At 43.9% G+C, this 26,560-nt stretch overlaps 1 protein-coding gene across 1 annotated transcript in view; it reads left to right on the forward strand.

Annotated features, from left to right (window-relative positions):
• The first annotated feature begins 222 nt into the window (after positions 1–222).
• Positions 223–26,560, forward strand: part of LOC128699979 (terminal nucleotidyltransferase 5C) — a 402,220-nt gene continuing 375,882 nt past the window's right edge. Inside the window, exon 1 of the mRNA XM_053792836.2 lies at positions 223–495. Coding sequence (XP_053648811.1) covers positions 388–495 — 108 coding nt within the window. The 5' untranslated portion in view covers positions 223–387. The remainder of the gene's footprint in view (positions 496–26,560) is intronic.

Consider the following 26,560-nt stretch of genomic DNA (forward strand, 5'->3'; position numbering starts at 1 on the left):
AAGTGCTTGAGGTGCCAATAACCTGCACTGTGTCCATCTATTTTTCATTCTTTCATTTATTTAAGAGTCTTATGATATAAACAGATGTTAAGTTATACCTAAAGTAATTTAGACGCAGCGATAGCGTGCTAGATAGAGAGGATGAGAAGGGATAAAGCTTGAGATAGAAGGGTTTTTGAGGAGGGACTTTGGTTGCTGGGGGAGGGGGTAGGGGCAGCAGCATCGGGGGAGCTACCTCAGTCGCCTGCCAGCCAGCGCTCGTCCACAGTGTGTGTGTGTGTGTGTGCATGTTTTAGTCTGTGTCTTATAGTTTTTTTTCCGTTCCTGTATTGACCGTACAAGGAGTATATCCATCTACTATCTACCCCCCTCTTGTGCGTTGAACCGATGGCTCCCAGTACCGCTACTAAAGCAAGTCAAACCTCGTCGTCACAGGCGTGTTCTGCCGTCTCCCTGGATTACGTCTGGGCTCCCTCACAGCCACAGTTTATGCAGGTGGGTTCCTTATAAGTGTTAAAAGGCATCTCCCACGTCAGTGAAAACCTTCCTATGCCTTTATTCAGTGATATATAAAATAATATTGGGCGTTGGCAGTGTAGTAGGGGGGGAGGGGGCTATTCTAGAGTGGTGCGAGCCGGTCACCGGCCGGGTACTAAAGAGGTTTATTTCATGCTTAAATATTTGTGTTTATTGTATCTTCGACGATTCATACGTATTTATGTATGGCCTTACCTTTTGGATGGGTGAGTATGCCTGTAATGGTTTAAAAATTAAAAGGCTTGTGTAATCAGGTGAAGTTGGGTGCGTATAATATACTGTAAGTAAGACTGTTCTCAGCCTGGGTCAACTGCTCCCCGTCTCATTACCTCAGTGGTGATTAGACAGGACAGTATAGTGAAACCGTCTAATTTTAGTGTGTCGACGCAAGGCATAAGTCTTGGCACGACTTTCCAGCCAGCTGATACACCACGTGCAGCCCACGGCTGCCATGCTCTCCATTTATATCCTTTATTTAAGCCCTATAAAGCCGGTTAATCGTTAGTATTCACTCTTAACCACCATTTCCCTTCCATTTCCACTTAATCCGAATTGTTCGTGTATATTTTTTTATATGATTTGATGGACTATAATATATATGAAGTTGCCAGATGTTGCCTAAAGGGTTATTCATTTGGTAGTATAATTTACCCTCTCTTTGTAGGCCTCTTAGGCCTCCAGTAAACAATTGTGCTGGTTGTTTTCTGTGAAGATTTAGAGTGGATCTTGGCTGGAGTTTGTTTTTAAGGACAAGAAACCTTAAGTTTGCGGCAGCTGAGTGACCAATAAGACTTCTGGTGATGTCTGCAGTCTTAACCCCCCTCCCTCTACCCAACCCCCCCTTCCTCTACCACACCCACCACCCCTTCCTCTACCACACCCACCCCCCTCCCTCTACCACACCCACCCAAACCCTCACCCTTCCTACACCAGCTGATCTCTCTCCCCTCTCTCTCTCTCCCCTCTCTCTCCCCTCTCTCTCCCCCCTCTCTCTCTCCCCCCCTCTCTCTCTCCCCCTCTCTCCCCCCTCTCTCTCTCCCCCCCTCTCTCTCCCCCCCTCTCTCTCCCCCTCTCTCCCCCTCTCTCTCCCCTCTCTCTCCCCCCTCTCCCCCCCTCTCCCCCCCTCTCCCCCCCCTCTCCTCCCCCCTCTCCCCCCTCTCCCCCCCTCCCCCCCCCCTCTCCCCCCCTCTCTCCCCCCCCTCCCCCCCTCTCTCTCCCCCCTCTCTCCCCCCCTCTCTCGCCCTCTCTCCCCCCCTCTCTCCCCCCTCTCTCTCCCCCCCTCTCTCCCCCTCTCTCCCCTCTCTCTCCCCCCCTCTCTCCCCTCTCTCCCCCCTCTCCCCCTCTCTCCCCTCTCTCCCCCCTCTCCCCCCTCTCCCCCCTCTCTCCCCCCTCTCCCCTCTCCCCCCCTCTCTCCCCCTCTCTCCCCCCCCCTCTCCCCCCCTCTCCCCCCCTCTCTCCCCCTCTCTCTCCCCCCTCTCTCTCCCCCCTCTCCCCCCTCTCCCCCCTCTCCCCCCCTCTCCCCCCCTCTCCCCCCTATCTCTCCCCCCTCTCCCCCCTCTCTCTCCCCCCCTCTCTCCCCCCCTCTCCCCTCTCTCTCCCCCTCTCTCTCCCCCTCTCCCCCTCTCTCTCCCCCTCTCTCTCCCCCTCTCTCCCCTCTCTCCCCTCTCTCCCCCTCTCCCTCCCCCTCTCCCTCCCCCCTCTCCCTCCCCCTCTCCCTCCCCCTTTCCCCTCTCTCCCCCCTCCCCCTCTCCCCTCTCCCCTCCCCCTCTCTCCTCTCCCCTCCCTCTCCCCTCCCTCTCTCCCCTCCCTCTCTCCCCCTCTCTCCCCTCCCTCTGTCCCCTCCCTCTCTCCTCCCTCTCTCCCCTCCCTCTCTCCCCTCCCTTTCTCCCCTCTCCCCTCTCTCCCCTCCCTCTCTCCCCTCTCCCCCCTCTCCTGCGTGATTTCTCCCTTCATTCCTTCATCTTCCTTCTCCCCTTTTTTCCCCTCCCAAGACTATTCAACAGCCTCCCATCATGCATAAGGGGGATTACCAACAGACTCCTAGCCGTCTTCAAGAGGGGCTGGATAGGTTCAGTCAATTCCTGACCAGCCGGGCTGTGGTTCGTACGTCGGTTTACGTGAGGTCAGCAGTAACAACCTGGTTGATCAGGTCCTGATCCACCGCGAGGCCTGGCTATGGACCGGGCCGCGGGGGCGTTAACCCCCAGAACATCCGCCAGATAGGTATAGGGTACATAGTGTTGTAATTTGTCATCCTGAGCTGGGAGACTTCAGTAGGGGAGTTAGATATCAAGATCATAAAGGCACGATATCTTGATGACATAATTAAAACCATATTTTTTAAAGGGGTGGAGAGGTAAGCCAGCGGAAGGCCTCGGTCAGATGACTGAAAGCTCCGACTACGGGTCATCATATGACTCAAGACCCGCGTCAGGAAACACTTGTAAAGTTTCCTGACGAACTTTACCTAACCAGTACCGTGACAGGAACAATATAATTATGACTTGTAAATGAACCAATTCAGACAAAAACATCGTGAGCTACCTATGTGTGGGTTGTATGTAATAGGTTTATGTAAAAGGTTTATTAGTTAAGACAGCTTCAGAGGTTTCCTTTCAGTAGAGCTGGAGTTATTACTTGAGAATTATCTCAAGATGGTTTATACCATGCATAGGAGAAATGTAATCTGTACGAGTTTGTCATTCTCATAGCGGGATAATAGTTTATGTATGGAAGAGAAAACGTAGAGATGTGGGAGGAATTTTGACGATATTATGTATGGGGAAAGTGGGAAGGGGAAGGTTGCAGTCATGGCCATGGGAGGATAGGGTTCTGACGTTGTGGGGGGGGGGATGTGGTTCGCCGGTATGGTCCCGGCCCGGGGTCTTGTCTTGAGGTGACCAGGTAACCAGTGGTGGTTCGATAGGGTTCTGTTGTGGTGTAGGGGGTGAGGGTTCTGTTGTGATGTAGGGAAGATGTCTTTTACCCAACCCCTCAATGCTTCTAACAGGACTAGTTTCCCCAAACATTTTTCCCTGGCTGTGACCTGGAGATACCTGGAGAGTTTTTCGGTGGTCAACGCCCCCGCGGCCCGGTCTGTGACCAGGCAGCACAGTCTCCTGATGCACAGATAACTATTTATTAATAAATGCCCAGGTGCTGCAGAGGTGTGGGGAAACTAGCTCATAAATATTTTAGGAAGTATGCAAATGGGGGTGGATATCAGATGATGTAACTGTGGTAGTGGGGTGAGGGGCAGGTGCATCTGATGCACTGGGGGTGGGGAGTATTTCCTCCCTCGTTTACTGGGAGAGTGGAAAAAATAAAAATGAGACAAGTATAGTAGTTGAAAAGCTTATAGCATATAGAACATAAGTCATCCCAGAGCAGACCTTTTCAAATCACCATGTCAAAGCCAAGGGAGACTAACGTAAGAGACCCAGTAATGTAACGAGAAGAGTGTGAAGGGAGAGACTGGTATTAATATATACGAAAGTTGTGTATTATGGTAACTCGTGTCATGGCATGAATGCAGATTATTGGCGTGTGCTACTGTTAAATGCATGTTGCCTTCTCTAAGGCTATGGTAGAGTAACAAGTATGAAAGTAGGTGGTGGTGACTGGTACCTTGTGATACTAGGTAGTAGTAGCAGGTACTGATACACTTCACCGCATCTTCATATCTCTAGTAATACGCGGACAGATTCACATTTCCTGTGATTTCGAAGCCATGGCGTTGCAAGACGCAACGCGTTTTTTTTATTAATGTGCTTATCAAGTTTTGGTAGGTTCATGTAACCTAAAATAGCATTTTTTTTAAATTAAGCGGAACATCAAGAAAATGTCGCTGGGACTGCCGTAAGAAAACTGAAAAAAACTAAATTTGCCATTTGTATATTAATTTTCCTTCATGGCGAGTGCCTTAATATTGGTGAATGGTTCTTGATACAATAAATTGGTTTCCATCCCCTTGGATGAAAAAACATTAGTTGCACTTATCCTTTTACTTAACAGTTGGTTAATAGTTTAAAGTCTATAGACTGTGAAGAGGATCATTATTATACTAAAACAGTAGCCATTAAGGCTGCACCTGTTAACCATCAGTAAAGAAGACTTTAAATTTCTTAGATTAGAGGAACCTCTCGATGTATACACCGAGGTATACACCTCTAGGTCCCTCAAGGTTCATTGACGCTGGTGAGGGGCTCTTGATCTAGGGAATTAGATCTGTGCTCTCAGTTCCCTGAATTAAGCCTGAATACCTTCCATCCCCCCCACAGGCGCTGTATAATCCTACGGGTTTAGTGCTTCCCCCATGATTATAACACACCCATGTCAGACTAATTGCCTCTTCCTCAGTACTTATAATTACTAGACTGGTTTAGCGCAGCCTCGTGAATCCGTCAAAAACAAATAATCTCATGGTGAAAAGTGTTAATTTTTTTTTGTTCGTTTAATCAGTGTCCTGGGTATTAAATGTGAGTTTTGAAAGCGTGAAACGCGAATATAATTTGAATATAACCTTACCTAACCTAAGAATGTTTTTGTCCCCAAAATATGGATTAATGTTGACCTTATTGTAGACATACTAACACACCCTCCAACATCCTTGCGCCAGCCGTGTCTTGTAAATTTGGATACCATTTTGCACCAGTTTATTTGCGTAAAAGATGGGATGGTAGAATAATAATAAATCAACCAGCCTCGAGAAGAGAAATCTGTATTTTCTCTGAAAGCCTTTTTTATTTACTTCGAGGCTATGGAAAAGTATACTTACACCTGTGGTGGACAGAAAGTCACAAACAGGTAATAGTATAAGAAAATATGCCTAACGGAAAAAAGTAGAGGTAATTTGATAGCTTAACCTAGATTAGGCTATATTTGCCGACATTATCCCAGTAGGAACTCGTCGTGACTTCCCAAAACTGGTTTCCATCACTTTTTTTTTTCCTTGGCAGTTCTTTTACCTGGATTTGGAGCTATGGGAACCCCCCCCCCCACCACGTTTTCAGAATGTCATGCTATCATAAATGTGCTGCTATCGTATTCTAAATGATCTGGTGATTTGTAGGAAACTACTGATTTTTTTTTTTAGTCGAACGTGATCATTATTACTCAGTGAAAAGTTTGTGCACAAGTTCTACCTCCATAACATTACTGAAAATATCGGCAGTTTTTACCTTTTAGTGTAAAATATACCGCAAAGATTATCACGGTTTTAGAATCAACAGGTTGTTAGTCGTTAATAGATGACATAAATTGTGCCTATTGGATTTTTAACTAATTTCTTGTATTTCTAGCTTATGAATTTTAGGCCCCGGGTTTCGAGCCTGAGGTGTATGTTATTTTTTTTTTTATTATCACACTGGCCGATTCCCACCAAGGCAGGGTGGCCCGAAAAAGAAAAACTTTCACCATCATTCACTCCATCACTGTCTTGCCAGAAGGGTGCTTTACACTACAGTTTTTAAACTGCAACATTAACACCCCTCCTTCAGAGTGCAGGCACTGTACTTCCCATCTCCAGGACTCAAGTCCGGCCTGCCGGTTTCCCTGAATCCCTTCATAAATGTTACTTTGCTCACACTCCAACAGCACGTCAAGTATTAAAAACCATTTGTCTCCATTCACTCCTATCAAACACGCTCACACATGCCTGCTGGAAGTCCAAGCCCCTCGCACACAAAACCTCCTTTACCCCCTCCCTCCAACCCTTCCTAGGCCGACCCCTACCCCGCCTTCCTTCCACTACAGACTGATACACTCTTGAAGTCATTCTGTTTCGCTCCATTCTCTCTACATGTCCGAACCACCTCAACAACCCTTCCTCAGCCCTCTGGACAACAGTTTTGGTAATCCCACACCTCCTCCTAACTTCCAAACTACGAATTCTCTGCATTATATTCACACCACACATTGCCCTCAGACACGACATCTCCACTGCCTCCAGCCTTCTCCTCGCTGCAACATTCATCACCCACGCTTCACACCCATATAAGAGCGTTGGTAAAACTATACTCTCATACATTCCCCTCTTTGCCTCCAAGGACAAAGTTCTTTGTCTCCACAGACTCCTAAGTGCACCACTCACTCTTTTTCCCTCATCAATTCTATGATTCACCTCATCTTTCATAGACCCATCCGCTGACACGTCCACTCCCAAATATCTGAATACGTTCACCTCCTCCATACTCTCTCCCTCCAATCTGATATTCAATCTTTCATCACCTAATCTTTTTGTTATCCTCATAACCTTACTCTTTCCTGTATTCACCTTTAATTTTCTTCTTTTGCACACCCTACCAAATTCATCCACCAATCTCTGCAACTTCTCTTCAGAATCTCCCAAGAGCACAGTGTCATCAGCAAAGAGCAGCTGTGACAACTCCCACTTTGTGTGTGATTCTTTATCTTTTAACTCCACGCCTCTTGCCAAGACCCTCGCATTTACTTCTCTTACAACCCCATCTATAAATATATTAAACAACCACGGTGACATCACACATCCTTGTCTAAGGCCTACTTTTACTGGGAAAAAATTTCCCTCTTTCCTACATACTCTAACTTGAGCCTCACTATCCTCGTAAAAACTCTTCACTGCTTTCAGTAACCTACCTCCTACACCATACACTTGCAACATCTGCCACATTGCCCCCCTATCCACCCTGTCATACGCCTTTTCCAAATCCATAAATGCCACAAAGACCTCTTTAGCCTTATCTAAATACTGTTCACTTATATGTTTCACTGTAAACACCTGGTCCACACACCCCCTACCTTTCCTAAAGCCTCCTTGTTCATCTGCTATCCTATTCTCCGTCTTACTCTTAATTCTTTCAATTATAACTCTACCATACACTTTACCAGGTACACTCAACAGACTTATCCCCCTATAATTTTTGCACTCTCTTTTATCCCCTTTGCCTTTATACAAAGGAACTATGCATGCTCTCTGCCAATCCCTAGGTACCTTACCCTCTTCCATACATTTATTAAATAATTGCACCAACCACTCCAAAACTATATCCCCACCTGCTTTTAACATTTCTATCTTTATCCCATCAATTCCGGCTGCCTTGCCCCCTTTCATTTTACCTACTGCCTCACGAACTTCCCCCACACTCACAACTGGCTCTTCCTCACTCCTACAAGATGTTATTCCTCCTTGCCCTATACACGAAATCACAGCTTCCCTATCTTCATCAACATTTAACAATTCCTCAAAATATTCCCTCCATCTTCCCAATACCTCTAACTCTCCATTTAATAACTCTCCTCTCCTATTTTTAACTGACAAATCCATTTGTTCTCTAGGCTTTCTTAACTTGTTAATCTCACTCCAAAACTTTTTCTTATTTTCAACAAAATTTGTTGATAACATCTCACCCACTCTCTCATTTGCTCTCTTTTTACATTGCTTCACCACTCTCTTAACTTCTCTCTTTTTCTCCATATACTCTTCCCTCCTTGCATCACTTCTACTTTGTAAAAACTTCTCATATGCTAACTTTTTCTCCCTTACTACTCTCTTTACATCATCATTCCACCAATCGCTCCTCTTCCCTCCTGCACCCACTTTCCTGTAACCACAAACTTCTGCTGAACACTCTAACACTACATTTTTAAACCTACCCCATACCTCTTCGACCCCATTGCCTATGCTCTCATTAGCCCATCTATCCTCCAATAGCTGTTTATATCTTACCCTAACTGCCTCCTCTTTTAGTTTATAAACCTTCACCTCTCTCTTCCCTGATGCTTCTATTCTCCTTGTATCCCATCTACCTTTTACTCTCAGTGTAGCTACAACTAGAAAGTGATCTGATATATCTGTGGCCCCTCTATAAACATGTACATCCTGAAGTCTACTCAACAGTCTTTTATCTACCAATACATAATCCAACAAACTACTGTCATTTCGCCCTACATCATATCGTGTATACTTATTTATCCTCTTTTTCTTAAAATATGTATTACCTATAACTAAACCCCTTTCTATACAAAGTTCAATCAAAGGGCTCCCATTATCATTTACACCTGGCACCCCAAACTTACCTACCACACCCTCTCTAAAAGTTTCTCCTACTTTAGCATTCAAGTCCCCTACCACAATTACTCTCTCACTTGGTTCAAAGGCTCCTATACATTCACTTAACATCTCCCAAAATCTCTCTCTCTCCTCTGCATTCCTCTCTTCTCCAGGTGCATACACGCTTATTATGACCCACTTCTCGCATCCAACCTTTACTTTAATCCACATAATTCTTGAATTTACACATTCATATTCTCTTTTCTCCTTCCATAACTGATCATTTAACATTACTGCTACCCCTTCCTTTGCTCTAACTCTCTCAGATACTCCAGATTTAATCCCATTTATTTCCCCCCACTGAAACTCTCCTACCCCCTTCAGCTTTGTTTCGCTTAGGGCCAGGACATCCAACTTCTTTTCATTCATAACATCAGCAATCATCTGTTTCTTGTCATCCGCACTACATCCACGCACATTTAAGCAACCCAGTTTTATAAAGTTTTTCTTCTTCTCTTTTTTAGTAATTGTATACAGGAGAAGGGGTTACTAGCCCATTGCTCCCGGCATTTTAGTCGCCTCATACGACACGCATGGCTTACGGAGGAAAGATTCTTTTCCACTTCCCCATGGACAATAGAAGAAATAAAAAAGAACAAGAGCTATTTAGAAAAAGGAGGAAAACCTAGATGTATGTATATATATATATGCATGTGCGTGTCTGTGAAGTGTGACCAAAGTGTAAGTAGGAGTAGCAAGATATCCCTGTTATCTTAGCGTGTTTATGAGACAGAAAAAGAAAACCAGCAATCCTACCATCATGCAAAACAGTTACAGGTTTTTGTTTCACAGTCATCTGGCAGGACGGTAGTACTTCCCTGGGTGGTTGCTGTCTACCAACCTACTACCTATAGGTGTATGTATATACTCTAAATACTTAAAATAACAGAAATTTCTAATGGTAATACCTTCATGTTTATAGTGAAGATGGGAAGTGTGGGACGCGTGCCATGTAAGCAATAAAACTTTCACATCCACTTTGTATATATTCTGAGAAGTCTCACCCTTCATGTGTATGCACAGAGCATCAGTGTATTTATAATTGCAGGGTTGTATTTCTCGGTATGTATACTTTCAAGATCACCAAACAGGTGGCTTATGAACCTATGGTAAGCCAGTCCAGCCACTAGCAGGCTAGTGTTCACGAATTTACACTGTTTTAATAACCGATATTAGGAATTAAGGTATCTTTGACTTACGGTGCACATACCCAACCTTATTAGGGCGTAGTGCAAAACCAGCGCCGGATAGACCTTCCCCCCCAACCCCAGGACAAAACTCGTTTAGGGCAAAATATAGTAGGAAAACACACCCTGGGTTTATAATTTACCTAATTGAATTTAATTTAACCTAAAGAACTTGAGAGTTTTGTCCTACTTTGCACTATTATTAAAGGAAATTTTGTTCGGGTGGGTTTTTTCTAAGGGGAGGTGATCCTGTGGGTTTTTTGGCTGTTCCCAGCGTTATCCTTCGTGTAGTACAATAAATTTTAAACCCAATAAACTACGCAGCAACCAAAATTTGATCTTTCCACCTTGGCAGACTCCATATTAAAAGGGTAAGTGCTAATAATACATTTTTAATAAATTTTCTTTTAGATGTAAATTTCGATTTTGAATGTAGTTTATGTACAAGCATTTCATTGAATAGGTCTCCTACAGGAAATTAAGTCGTGCAAATTTCTGAAAGCAACCCATCAAAGAGTTAAGAGCATGTGGCGATGAGATCGGTTTTTAGAGAAAATAGCCAGAGATTTGGCCAAATTTACAGGAAAATCAACAAGTTTGCAGAATAAAGGCATGCATTGTGGTACACCAGAACACGCGTCTCGTGAATAGAGAATGATAGTGAGGGGGGGGATATTCTTTTCCTTTATAACTGTCTTATCACTGGTGAGGTGTGTCTGCATGTTTGCCCAAGACTCCAGCATTACTCGTTTTGCTTAGAGAGGATTATTCTCATCCTTATTTGCTGCAGGGTGATCAGTGTCAAGATATCCTCATCTTTGGGAGGAAGATAAAGATGACTGGTGAGGAGAGGGATTTCTGATACATTTGAAGAAAACTGTGGCGGGAGAGGGAAGGAATACACAAGGAAAATGCTGCCAAAATGCTTGTTTGGTTAAGGGAGTGAGGGGGGGGAGGCGACCAGCTAGGAAGGGCGAGTTGTTTTCTTGAAACAAAGTTGGATACATTAATAATGTACTGCCAACCTATTCTATATGATAGCCACCATTTGTCATACTCATTACACAGGATGGGTTATATACTGTAATGTTAAAATGTCAACCTGAGCTGAGACTTCAATAGGGCACTGAGGATATCAGGATATCATCACGAACTTCAAGGATATAGTTTCAGTATAGCAGGAGTATATTACTGGAACATTACCAAGACATTCGACAGACACAGGCAGACAGAGGGAGGTGTTAAACAGACTACGGACAACAGGGAGGGGTAAGGGGGATTGACAACATACATTGGGGGGATGATGTGAGTGGCATCGGGTGCACATACGAGAATAGCATCATTGCCTTGAGCTGTAAAGATGTGGTGACTGAGTGCAGATAATGGCCCACTTGGCGTAGATGATGCCGCTTCTGCTGGTAGAAGGTGGTGATGCTGGGTATTGTGTTGCAGTAGCTTATTATTTTTAGCTCTCAAAAAATGAGTCGCCCATAGTTTTCAATGTATGATTGCGTAATTAGTTCGGGAATTTTTCTTAGCGAATGTGAAGAATTATTTGTATAAAGTTGTTGGAAAGTTAGTATGATAAAGCCGTACATAAAACTGTGTAAGGATTTCTTTAAATTTTATGAATAGCACAGAGGAAAAAAAATAAGAATAAACAATAAATGTCTTGGATATATATTTTAAAATCTTCCAACTCTATCACCTAAATTTATTCTAGGCTTATGGGCCAATTCATTTTGGCTGGTGAATTTAGTCACGAGTATGGTAGAATATTCTGTGGGAAAATATTTTATAAGACTCGAGAATAGTGTTGAAGTGGCCATATAAGCAAGATCGAAGTTTGCTGAACATAAGAACGAAGGAACACTGCGGCAGGCCTACTGGCCCATGCGAGGCAGGTCCAAGTCTCCTACCGGCTTAAGCCAATGCACCCAACCTAGTCAGGTCAGGTCACATTGACTTAAGGTAGGAACACGGCAACCGACCTGGTAGCACAAGCTATCAGGTCCAACTCACACCCACCCACATCCACTCGTGTATTTATCCAACCTATTTTTAAAGCTACACAACGTTCTGGCCTCTATAACTGTACTTGGGAGTTTGTTCACTCATCCACAACTCTATTACCATACCAGTACTTTCCTATATCCTTCCCGAATCTGAATTTTTCCAACTTAAAACCATTGCTGCGAGTCCTGTCTAGGCTAGATATTTTCAGCACACTATTTACATCCCCTTTATTTATTCCTGTCTTCCATTTATACACCTCAATCATATCCCCCCTAATTCTACGTCTTTTTATAGAGTGCAGATTCAGGGCCCTTAGTCTATCCTTATAGGGAAGGTTTCTGATACATGGGATCAACTTTGTCATCCTCCTTTGTACATTTTCCAGAGCATTTTTATATCCATTCTGTAATACGGTGACCAAAATTGTGCAGCATAATCTGAGGCCTAACCAAGGATGTATAGAGTTAAAGAACAACCTGAGGACTTCTATTATTTATGTTTCTTGATATGAAGCCAAGGATTCTATTAGCTTTATTGCGAACACTTGTGCACTGTTGTCTTGGTTTCAGATTACTGCTAACCAGAACTCCTAAATCTTTTTCGCAATCCGTAATATTAAGATCTGCATTATTTAGTTTATATGTGGCATGGTTATTGTCCTGTCCAACATTTAGAACTTTGCATTTGTCTATATTAACTGCATCTGCCACTTCTCCGACCACTGCATCAGTCTATTCAAATCTTCCTGAAGTGCTCTAATGTCCTCGTCAGAATTAATTCGACGGCCTATTTTGGTGTCATCGGCAAACTTGCTGATGTCGCAAGCCGACGAGGAATTGAGAAGTACAGTCTTTGTTTATCCTCCATTGACATATTTCTGTGGATACTGGCAGCTCGAGCCGGAAAAAAAAAAACTCGTTTCGAATGACCTGGGACATAATGGTAGTTTGACTAAATCGCGCACTGCCAACACTAGTGAAAAGTTACTGAAGAAGCTACAATAGAGAGATTTTCGCTCTGAATACCACGAAGCTCAACACTGCAAAAAGATTTCCCCGATAAAATCTTGTTGTGCAGTGTCATTTGCCTGGATTATAAATATTACATTCAATGGGGCCGTGTGTAAATGACACACGGGAACCTGGATGAAAACTCCGTTGGAATGTCTAGAGGTTAATATATTAGTTATATTTGCATAGCTATATACAAGAAACTTGCAGTGATGCATACAATGTCGTGCCGTATAGGTAAAACTTGCTATTATGGCTTAAATAGCAACGCTTTATTTGCCGAATAAGGCAAGTGAAAATTTATGTATACAATGATTTTAAACTTATCTAAAATATAGTTGAATTACGCTAAATTTAATTGAGCTTGTTGTAATAAGGTTAGGTAAGTTTTCTAAGGTTCTTTTGGTAGATTTTTTTTTTACATTAGCATAAATGAAAAAAATTATCTTTAAACGTATAAGAGAAAATTTCGGAAAGGACTTAATTTTAAGAGTTCTTGCTAATTGATCAATTTTATCTATTCCACCCCACGCACACACCCACACCCCCCACACCCCCCACACACCCCACCCCCCCACACCCCCCCACACACCCCACACCCCCCCACACACCCCACACACCCCACACACACCCCACACCCCCTACACCCCCCACACACCCCACACACCCCCACCCCCCCCCCCCCCCCCACACACCCCACCCCCCCCACACACACAACCCACACCCCCACACACCCCACACACCCCATACACACACCCACACACACACACACACACACCCCCACACACACACCCCACACACACACCCCACACACACCCCACACACACCCCACACACACCCCACACACACCCCACACACACACCCACACACACACCTCACACACACACACACCCCACACACACACCCCACACACACACACACCCCACACACACCCCACATGCACACACCCCACACACACACACACACACACACACACACACACACACACACACACACCCACACACACACACACACACACACCACACACACACACACACACCCACACACACACACACACACACACACACACCTTTCTCTCCAACACACCACGCACACACACACACACACACACCCACACACACACCCCACACACACACACACACACCACACATACACACACCCCACACACACACACCCCACACACACCCCACACACACACACCCCACACACACACACACGCCCCACACACGCCCCACACACGCCCCACACACACCCCACCCCCACACACCCCACACACACCCCACAAACACCGCACACACACCCCCCACACACACACACACACACCCCACACACACACACACACCCCACACACACACACACACCCCACACACACACACCCCACACACACACACCCCACACACACACACCCCACACACACACCCCACACACACACCCCCCACACACACACCCCCCCCCCACACCCCACACACACACACACCCCACACACACACACACACACACACACACACACCCACACACACACACCACACACACACACACAACCACACACACACACTCCACACACACACACCCCACACACACACACCCCACACACACACCCCACACACACACACCCCACACACACACACCCCACACACACACACCCCACACACACACACACCCCACACACACACACCCCACACACACACACCCCACACACACACACCCCACACACACACACCCCACACACACACACCCCACACACACACACCCCACACACACACACCCCACACACACACCCCACACACACACACACCACACACACACACACCACAAACACACACACCCCACACACACCACACACACCACACACACAACCACACACGCCACACACACCACACACACCACACGCACCACACACACGACACATACCACACACACACACACACACACACACACACCACACACACACACCACACACCACACACACCACACACACACCACACACACACACCCCACACATATAATACACATTTATATATAAGGTATGTAAACCTTTTTGTGTGCTTAGTCATTGTTTAGGTAAACAGTTACATTGATTAAATGCAAGACTGGTAGTGAGTGGGCGACTGAACTGCTCATCTCCCTGTGATCCTAAAAAAATACAAATAATTTTTTTAATATCCTAAGCAGCGCATTGTGTGGTTTTTATTCCCATTACTCCAGTCCTTTCAGACCAGTGCAGCCTGAAGGGAGGGGGTGAAGTACTGGTGACTGGCAGGAAGGGAAAGTGATATATTTCTTCACTGCTGCTAATTGCTAAGCAACATCAACCAGATTAATGCTAACTCATGATAAGTTGGGCATGATAAATCGACATTGCAAAAATGTAGCAAGACCAAGTCGAGAATTTAGTAAAAAAAAACATAAGCCCTTTGCACTGCGTTGCGGTAGGCCTTGTAAGAGTAAAAATTCTTGTATTTTAGTCATAAATCTAAATATGTTGATGCATGATAGTGCCGTTATGGCCCATGTAGGTTAAGCGCTTAATTATGATTGTGCTTGTAATATAGTATCAGTGCATAAAATCGAAGTGCATTAGCATGGTAGTTTGGTCGACTTGTGTGGGTGGAGGCAGGGGATGGTTGTACTGTTGAGACATAAATAAGACCAGTGTGTGTCGGGGATGCATTGGGAACACCACTTGTGTGCGACATATTGCACGTACTCTGTAACGTGCATTCACTCACGTACACTTGTGTACACAATGCTCTTGGACACTAAACTCGCTTGTGTGTACACTAGTGTATTGTGCACACACACGCTGGTGTGTGCACAATACACAGGCAGTCATTTATATTCGTTCACATGTTCACCCTCAAGTATACATATACTTGTCATACATGTCCGCCTCCAAATACACGTGCACACACCTGTTGTATGCATGTACGTGTTGGGCTCTAGGTCGAGTACTTGTATGTACTCGCCTAGTTGTGGTTGCAGGGGTCGTCACAGCTCCTGGCCCCCGCCTCTTCACTGGCCGCTACTAGGTTACTCTTCCTGCCCCATGAGCTGTATCATACCTCTGTGTGACCCAAGTGTTGTCTAATTTATCAACTTGTCGGTTCTCTGAACAACTTATATACGTGTATGTGTTGGAGTACAATGCTGTTTTTAAAGACGTTCAGAGGTGCTGCCATTCATGGAGGTTGTGACACTATAGTGAAAGTTGTTGACAATGGTATAAAATATCGACAAGTTGAAGATTAAGACACATGCAACAGTTGGGTATCTTTGTTAATGAAACGTTTCGCCTACACAGTAGACTTCTAGTAAAATACGAGGGAGCAGTAGTGATGAAAGAGATGTAATCAGTCCACTGAACTCTTGTCCAGGCTGAGGGACTAACCCCCTCAAATATTTTTTTTTCCTAAGGTTGATGGACAGATTACATCTTTTTTTCATTACTGCTGTTCCCTCTGTATTTGACTGAAGAAGCCTACTGTGTAGGCGAAAAGTTTCATTAATAAATATACCCAGCTGTTACACGTGTATCTTAATCTATAGTGAAGGTGGCAGTACAGTGGGCCACGACAGCAGCTGACGCTGTGAAAACAGAAAAGAGGAACACTGCCGCTGGCGTATTGGCCCGTATTAGGCAGGTCTTTCTCAAACCCAAACCACTTAATAAAAAATATTTGCCCAACCCAGGGAATAAGCTTTGATAACCCTATTAACTCTTGTGCCAATCCCACCCAAATCCAACCCCTCGTGTATTTATCTAACCTAAATTTTAATCGACCAAAGGCTTTAGCTTCAATGACCCTATTAGACTGTTCCACTCTTTCCAAACCAATACTTTAGTCTGCGTACTAGTCATTTCTTTTGAACGTTATACTGAAGTTTCAAGAGTGTTCGTGTGCATTGAGAAAGCTGTAATCAAAGATGGTATGTAGAAGTGTGTTTGTGCTCTGGTATGTACCCAGTATTGTCGACTGGTTGTATCCTGGTGATATGAAGCCTTGGGATCCTCGTGCATTCTATAGGCTTTAAACTTAAAGGCGGAGCACTACGGCAGGCTTTCTGGCCCATGTTAGGCAGGTCAAACTCTCATCCACCCACCCATGTGTTGTCCAACCTGGTTTTTAAAGTTGACCAAACTTCTCGCTTCAGTGACGTTACTTGAGTTTGTTCCACTCATCCACAACTCTATTGACAAACCGATAAGCCATACCACACTTATATTCAATAGTTCTTATCCATGGCAAAAATTAACAAATGCTGCAACAGAGAGAACAATGCAGTAGCAGAGTAAAACAAAAAGGAATACTACTGACCTTCCTTAATTTTACTCTTATAAAAAAAAAAAAGTCAAGAGGCGGAAAATCAATGGTGGAATAGACTGCGGTACACGAAGCTGGCTAGACGGGTCCAGAGGGAGTCTGGTGCAGGCTAGACGGGTCCAAAGTGTGTCTGGTGCAGGCGTCCATAGACGGGTCCACTGAGAATGGGTACAACTTTCTTTTATGTTGGTAAATGGTTCAGAGAACCGACAAACTAATACAATAGACACGTGCAACACTTGGGTATCTTTATTAAGGAAACTCTTCGCCACACAGTGGCTTCATCAGTCCTTTACAAAGAATGGTGAAGATCAGTAGTTTGAGGTAATCAGTCCCTCGGCCTGGAGTCTCGAATCAGTCCATCAATCTTTTCAAGATTGATGGACTGATATTCACCATTTGTATACTACTGATGAAGCAACTGTGTGGAGAAGTTTTCTTAAATTAGACACATGGGTATCTTCATTATCAAGTAACTTGTTTTGAGAGCTAGCCTACTGGACTGTTGCTTACCTTTTATATAAAGTCGGGCGATGGAGAGAAAAGTTTGTCATACTTGTTTCTCAGAGTGCAACACGAAACCTAATAGTTATCTGAAAAATGGTATGATACTGACAAAATGTGGAAAAAAAACTTGTGCCTTTCAGGACATTATTAGAGGAAATTTTTCCCCTAATGTCCTGTACCGTACATTAATAGTTTTCCTTGTGAATGGTCCAAGACGGACCGAAACGTCATAAGCTTTTTATGCTGGTCATTTGTATATTGTTCCAGGTTTGGTATTGTACTTTCTTGATCTTTATAGTTCCTCTTCACTCTTAGAGAATTGTAAACAAGAGCACAAGACCACGTAATGTATGACTGGCAGGTGGTAATGTGTGCTGTTGTGAAGAATGAAACACTTCTGCAACATTTGGGAATTTTTGAGGAAACATTTCGCCATACAGTGGCTTCATCAGTCCAAGACAAAGAAGAACGGTAGACAAAGAGAGGGGGAGTTTGAGGTAATCAGTCCCTCAGTCTGGAATAATGTCTACAGTCCATCAATCTTGATTGATGGACTGATTGACGGTTTTCTAAACCATTTATCAGAGTCTTCACATGTACGCCATTCTGTAACGTAAGTACAAACATGCTAATAAGACACACTAGGCGTTTTATGACATTTTACTGAGACTACGTTTCGCCCTCCAGGAACTTTGGGCGAGATTCTACTGCAGTTCCTTTTGGGCAGAATTTCCCACTATATACCGACATAACCTTGTTGACAATATATCGGTATGTAACATTGATGTACGTACACGCCTGTTAATTTAAATGCATATTATATTCACGTTGAAGCTCTAACCACGTGAGGGTCGTAGTTTAAATCTTGACCATAAGACTTGGGTCATTTAGGGTGATATTCGTCGGAACACAAAATCGAAACTAGAGATGTTTCAGGAATGTCACTTGACACTTCTAACTGGTAGGATTTTAGTTATCCTTTAAGATGAGAAACTTGGTAAGATATCTTAGTTTTCCATGAGGACTACTAGTAAGCCAGTTGAAGGCTTCAGTCAGATAAGAACGGTGAAGTACTGTAGTAGGCTTCACCAGGGGCCATGACGAGGTCAACTCTCATCCACTCGACGATGTATCTAGCCTATTTTTGAAGTCGCCTACTAAGGTCTTGGCTTCAGTGACGTTACCTGGAAGTTTGTCCCACTCATCCACAACTCTATTGCCAAAATAATCAAAATCTCCACAGAATGGGTAGTTCTATCGTGTCAGGAGGCATGTAACCCAGTTATGATGCTAACCTCCCCTTTTCCTCAGCTTTAATTATTACAGAACTTTCCAAGTTGAACTATTCTAATTTCATTATTTTTTTTTACCAGCATAGTACTACTATTCCCTCTTTAAGATATTGCTTATCCTAACAAAATAGTTCCTCCCTGTTCCTGGCTGGTGTGGAACATGAGGTTAAAACTTGGACGTGACCCGAAACCAGTGCATGACCCGGATGGTTCACAGGTGTTGTGGTTTTATGATCCGACGGGTGAATGTCCTGATTATGTTATGGAGCACATGGCTGTTTACTGTGGGCTTAGGGGGGGGTCGGTGGGAAGGAGGGGGTTAGCATTAAGAGGCTGAGAGGGTGAAGCTTTTTATTAAACTGATTACTCAGCTGAGCAGCTAGTCTGTTCTTTATAATTACAGTGGGCACAAAACTAGCAGTTTCTCCTGTCACATTCCGTCACGCAGGATGGGTTTCTCCTGTCACATTCCGTCACGCAGGATGGGTTTCTCCTGTCACATTCCGTCACGCAGGATGGGTTTCTCCTGTCACATTCCGTCACTCAGGATGGGTTTCTCCTGCCACATTCCGTCACGCAGGATGGGTTTCTCCTGCCACATTCCGTCACGCAGGATGGGTTTCTCCTGCCACATTCCGTCACGCAGGATGGGTTTCTCCTGCCACATTCCGTCACGCAGGATGGGTTTCTCCTGCCACATTCCGTCACGCAGGATGGGTTTCTCCTGTCACATTCCGTCACGCAGGATGGGTTTCTCCTGCCATATTCCGTCACTCAGGATGGGTTTCTCCTGCCACATTCCGTCACGCAGGATGGGTTTCTCCTGTCACATTCCGTCACGCAGGATGGGTTTCTCCTGTCACATTCCGTCACGCAGGATGGGTTTCTCCTGCCATATTCCGTCACTCAGGATGGGTTTCTCCTGCCACATTCCATCACGCAGGATGGGTTTCTCCTGCCATATTCCGTCACTCAGGATGGGTTTCTCCTGCCACATTCCATCACGCAGGATGGGTTTCTCCTGCCATATTCCGTCACGCAGGATGGGTTTCTCCTGTCACATTCCGTCACGCAGGATGGGTTTCTCCTGTCACATTCCGTCACTCAGGATGGGTTTCTCCTGCCACATTCCGTCACGCAGGATGGGTTTCTCCTGCCACATTCCGTCACGCAGGATGGGTTTCTCCTGCCACATTCCGTCACGCAGGATGGGTTTCTCCTGCCACATTCCGTCACGCAGGATGGGTTTCTCCTGCCACATTCCGTCACGCAGGATGGGTTTCTCCTGCCACATTCCGTCACGCAGGATGGGTTTCTCCTGCCACATTCCGTCACGCAGGATGGGTTTCTCCTGCCACATTCCGTCACGCAGGATGGGTTTCTCCTGCCACATTCCGTCACGCAGGATGGGTTTCTCCTGTCACATTCCGTCACGCAGGATGGGTTTCTCCTGTCACATTCCGTCACGCAGGATGGGTTTCTCCTGCCATATTCCGTCACTCAGGATGGGTTTCTCCTGCCACATTCCATCACGCAGGATGGGTTTCTCCTGCCACATTCCATCACGCAGGATGGGTTTCTCCTGCCACATTCCATCACGCAGGATGGGTTTCTCCTGCCACATTCCATCACGCAGGATGGGTTTCTCCTGCCACATTCCATCACGCAGGATGGGTTTCTCCTGCCACATTCCATCACGCAGGATGGGTTACAGAGGAATAACATCTTAGTTTTCTGAGGTGGAAGACTTAGGGAGTATTCAGAACGCCAATGAGGTCTCCCTTTCTTATAGATTATCTAAGAATAATTCAACATATTTAACCACTAGTGTATACATAGTGATAAATTATATAATTTTTTGCAGTTACATTTGTTGCATTGTAAAATTGTTGCCCTTATGCCGTGTACCTGATTACTTTTATTTATATTAATGCTTTTGCTTTATGATTTTAATCCATGGTTTTATTATCGTAATTCCACTGTGGGTTTAGTCGGTTTAACAGTACAAGTGTGACGGGAGAGGGAATGGGTAGTGGGAGGGAAGGAATGTTAGTGGGAGTGAGCATAAATGGGGGTAATTTGAGTGGTGGGGAAGCCATGGAAAAGGAAGGTGGATGGGAGCAGTGAAAGGTATGGGGAGGATAGGAAAGGCAAGACTTTGGTGGATGGGGTAGGCAAGGAGAGATGGGAGGTAGATAAAGGAATAGGAGAGAGGTGGGGATAAAGTGTGCAGTTAGCTGTTCATTTTATTTAAGTTTACATTGTGTCACACGGTCAATATCATTACATTAACATACTCGTTTGTCTTCTTTAGAACCCAGACTCGTCCTCCCTCGAGCCCCCTGTAACAAACTGCAAATAAAATACATTTGACGTCAGGAAAGAACTTGATGTTATAAGGGGTATGTAACAATTTTATTCATTTTTGTTCCTGGTAAGAGAAACTACGATAAAATATTGAGGTTAAAGGACACAGATTCAATTAATGTGATATCTTATTGTGGCAACTTTTGGCTCTCCAGGAACTTTATCAAATCTCCCATAGAGCGAAACGTTGCCACAATAAATGTCACATTAGCTGCGTCTGTCCTTTGACCTAATATTTTGTCGGCAGTTTTACCATTATTACTACGATAGTTTTCAGCAAACCATCGTAAAGGGACAATGTGAAATGGCAATAAGGGTAAGGCACAGTTTTTTTTTTTTTTCAACGCTAGGTATCCTTAACGTGGTCGTAAGGTTTGAAAGACTTGTGCCCAATGGTACGGGATGTTGTCTGGGAGGGGTGCCACCCTCCCCTTCAGGGTGCCACCCTCCCCTTCAGGGTGCCACCCTCCCCTTCAGGGTGCCACCCTCCCCTTCAGGGTGCCACCCTCCCCTTCAGGGTGCAACCCTCCCCTCAAGGTGCTTAGCTGTAGAGCCCAGCATCTTTCCATGTAGTGGCGATATTTTCCCTTTACCCTAAATATGTTGGCACTGCCGATGACTCTGGAGTCTGACAAATATTTTTTTTTTTTGAATATTGTTTGTGATTCATTGATTTAATAAGTTAATTGGTGATTACAGCAGCAAGGTGATAATGACAGTGTGAATAAGGTAATGTTAGCGTTGAATTACCAGATAGTTAGATTGCTTTGTAAATAAGCATATACGTTTGCTTACATGTGAATGTAATCTTGTTCGCATGTATAGATAAGTGTGTATAAGATAAAAATAAGACCTAAACTGTCAGATACTGTAGCCTACTCGAGCCTTACAGCGTGAGGTGGCCGAGAAATGCTTACAGAAATGAATCACTACTATCACTAGCGATAATTTGGTTGTGTTATCAAATGTTGTAGCAAATATGCATCTCTGTTGTATGCATGCTCGTGTTGAGATCCAGCTAGTGTGCTTGTACCTGTGAACCACGTGATGGAGTGTTTTTGAATTATGTGAGCAAATTGCCTGCATGAGGTTTACAGGGTTTAACCGAATTATTACAGGCAAGTAATATGGGTGAGATAAGTTTGAATTGAGTCACAGCAGGTCGCAGGACTGTACCTCCCTCGATGCCCACTTCACCATTCACACTTACATTAAATTAATAATTATAATATTAAAGCCATCTACCCTGGTAAATTAAAATTGTGAACTGTATATGATTAGGCTTGTTGGGTACACAAAAGAAATTCGTATTATCTCTTACAATTTAATTACTGTAGATGGATCACATAACACCTCGACCCTACATTGGTCAGAGATATAAATGCAAGGACTAATGGTGAACTTTCCTGTAAGTGATGGTTGTATCCCATATCTTCCACCATCCACACGTAATTCTTGAGGTTCCGCAAATTTCCTGTCCTAATTCTTCAGAAGGGGACACTAACATGGGTTCCTGTTACAAATTCAACCCGAAAAAAAACAATTTGGCTACGAAGACTCCAGATTATTAGTTGAATTTTCCACGACAACCAGTGCCCACAAATTACAAATGGTGTCTCCCTCCTGGCGTTATTCAGCATCTGTTCTACACCCCTCTCACTCGGAATTTCTCGAATGGGTTAAATCAGCACCATATTTTATAATACAATTGTATTGTTCAAATTTACACATGCTGAATCTAGGAAAATTTAAAATTATCCAGAGTACAACTTTTTTCATTCGTCATTTTGAAACAGTGCGGGGGGGGGGAGGTTCTTTCATTTATATGCTGGAACATATTACACTGATTCTCCTATGAAAGGACACGGTACATCGTGGCGTTGTACAAAACCAATAAATATTATAATTTAGCCCAATATTTGTAGGTTTACGATTATTTCTTAATGGGAATTGTTTAAAAAATGTACGGTATAAGTTCGAAACATTAGAAGAAAAACTAATGCTGGATGTTACCACTTCAGAGATGCCTAAAAAATATTTGGGAAGTATCTTAATGCTTAGGCAGTTTCTATTCCATAGACATTAAACTATGCTATGGCGCTAAACACTTATCAAAGCTGGGGGACTGACCACCTTAAAACTAATTCAAGGCTGTGGGACTGACCACCTTAAAATTAATTCAAGGCTAGGGGACTGACCACCTCAGAATGGATTCTTCAAGGCTGGAGGATTGATCAACTTGTATTTAAATCTCGTACTGTTGTCTCCTGTATTTGTCACCTCTGTATTAGATGGAAGCCGCCGCCTATTGGTCAGGCGGAGTTTTTCGATAAAGATCCCCCACTGTTTCAAGTCTTGCTCGCTCAGAAATATAATATATAACATTGCGTAAGAGACTACCACTAAAGCTTTATTGGTCATTACCATGTGAAGGTGTGGATCACCACCCTGTGTTGTGGGTGTGGTGCTTCACCATGTAACAGGATCACCACCCTGTGTTAAGGTGGGTGTGGTGCTTTACCATGTAACAGGATCACCACCCTGTGTTAAGGTGGGTGTGGTGCTTCACCATGTAACAGGATCACCACCCTGTGTTAAGGTGGGTGTGGTGCTTCACCATGTAACAGGATCACCACCCTGTGTTAAGGTGGGTGTGGTGCTTCACCATGTAACAGGATCACCACCCTGTGTTAAGGTGGGTGTGGTGCTTCACCATGTAACAGGATCACCACCCTGTGTTGTGGGTGTGGTGCTTCACCATGTAACAGGATCACCACCCTGTGTTGTGGGTGTGGTGCTTCACCATGTAACAGGATCACCACCCTGTGTTAAGGTGGGTGTGGTGCTTCACCATGTAACAGGATCACCACCCTGTGTTGTGGGTGTGGTGCTTCACCATGTAACAGGATCACCACCCTGTGTTAAGGTGGGTGTGGTACCTCATATCTAACATACTTAAGTCTGCTCTGAACTTCTCTCCAAGGTCAGGTACCTTGTTAATTTACCAGTGACCCAGATGAAAATCAATCATTGTTTAGCTTCGTTGCATTATCTTTGATTAAATTATCAAAATTTATCGTTCCTGGATGCCTATAACTATCATATGATTAATACAGAAATCGTAGAAATTTGGATCGTGTGTAAATGTGGCCTGGATAAAGCTGACTTGCTAACTGGGGGAATTGTTGCATCATGGATATACTCGTCTCAGTGCCTTACCACAGATGCAGGGCTCTCGATCCAATGAAACTGAGATAAAATCAGTTGTGATCATACTTGATTACCTCAATTTTCCTGGAGCTATTTTGTGCGCTTGCTTGCTCGCTCCTCGTTACTTAAAATTCATAAATACAAGACATGAAGTTAAAAGATTAACATTTTCCCAATGCTAAAAAAAAAAAAAAATCCTCATGGGAGACTAGTATAAATTCATTTAAATTTCAGATAACGCAGAACATTTTTATCGATAAGATTTACACAATTGTCTCAAGAATGCACAGGAATTATCCTTCATAATGAACAAGGAAAAAAAAAATACCTTACATTTACATTTTCCTGCCTTCCTCCGACATTGGATAACCTTCAAGGGAAGATTTGCGGGGTTAAGGTGGAGAAAGTCACTAAGGGGAATTTGCGGAGTTAGGTGAAGACAGTCTCGTTTTAACCCTTAAACTGTCCAAACAGATCTACGTTCACTTGCGTAGTGCTCCAAAAGTAGATCTACGTTTTTTTTACATATTTTCAAATATAACAAAAAATGTAGATCAAAGCTTTTTTTTAAACGCTTTCAAATGTAAAAAAAAGAAAAGCTCCTCTACGTTTTTTTACATTAAAATGTTGAAAAAACGTAATCTACGTTTGGACAGTTTAAGGGTTTTAAAGGGGATATTTGCGGGGCTAAGAGGCACGTAGATTCCCCCATCTTCTATGATGTTCATTTTTCCACTCTACCTTGTCCCCCCTCAAGGAAGGTTCCTTGATGGTGAGGGGCTCTTGATTTAGGGAATTGGATCTGTGCTCCAGTTCCCCGAATTAAGCCTGAATGCCTTCCACATCCCCTCCCCCAGGCGCTGTATAACCCTCCGGGTTTAGCGCTTCCCCCTTGATTATAATAATAATCTACCTTGTCCATAATTACCAACGTATTTGCTTTGTTTCGTAAGGTGAAGTCCAGCATCTTTCCTTAATTAATGGTGTAACTTGACAAATCTTTGAGGACAATTATGTTGCAGAAGTCTGAGCAACAGAATTGTCCTCAAAGATTTAAGTTATACCATAAATTAAGGAGAGATGCTGGACTTCACATTACGAAACAAAGCAAATGCGTTGGTAATTATGGACAAGGTAGATTATAGTGGAAAAGTGAACATGTTATTAGAAGACGGGGGAAATTACGTACCCCTGAAGTGGAGAAATCTTTAATTAACTCGGTGGTGGGGTAGTATTGACTTGCTGAGGCCCTCCTAGGTGTAAGGAGTACCACGCTACCCACAGTGTACTTAACTAGGACCGAAGAAATTCTGCATAAATAGTTAATGGCTGGGGGATATATCCCCTTTAGTCTGGAACTGCAGACACTTGGGGGGGGGGGGGCTGATGACACTGAACGAATTATGGACACTGGTTGCTAAATGTGAAAAATACTAAATTTAGTTTTATTTGCTGTGTGATTTATGTAATCCGAGTGAATGCCATGACTGTAGCAAGTTGATAATGTGTAAATTTAGTATGGTTAATAATGGAATGTTTTAAAAAATTTGGTGGCCTATAAATAAAGTAGTAAGCGGATTTAGCGATTTGTAATCTAAGCGAACTATTCCAGTTGATACAAAGCGAACGGTTTTATTGTCTTTGTAAATTGCAAAAAAAAAAAAAAAAAAAAAAAATAGGCCGTAATGCTACAATGTGGCTAAGATACCTCGATTATTATTATAATCAAGGGGAAGCGCTAAACCTGTAGGATTATACAGCGCCTGGGGGGGGATGTGGAAGGCATTCAGGCCTAATTCGGGGAACTGGAGCACAGATCCAATTCCCTAAATCAAGAGCCCCTCACCAACATCAAGGAACCTTCCCTGAGGGGGATAAGATACTTCGAGGGTGCTGAGAGAACACTAGGAGATAGTTGTAAACTAAACACTGAAGTGGCCCCACAGATGCCAGGAGGAATGTCACTGTGGAGTAACAAGTGGGCGGAACACGGTGCAGTTGATAAGAAGACTTATTGCAGGCA

Source organism: Cherax quadricarinatus, chromosome 64 (assembly GCF_038502225.1).
Source record: "Cherax quadricarinatus isolate ZL_2023a chromosome 64, ASM3850222v1, whole genome shotgun sequence".
Classification (NCBI taxonomy): Eukaryota; Metazoa; Arthropoda; class Malacostraca; order Decapoda; family Parastacidae; genus Cherax; species Cherax quadricarinatus.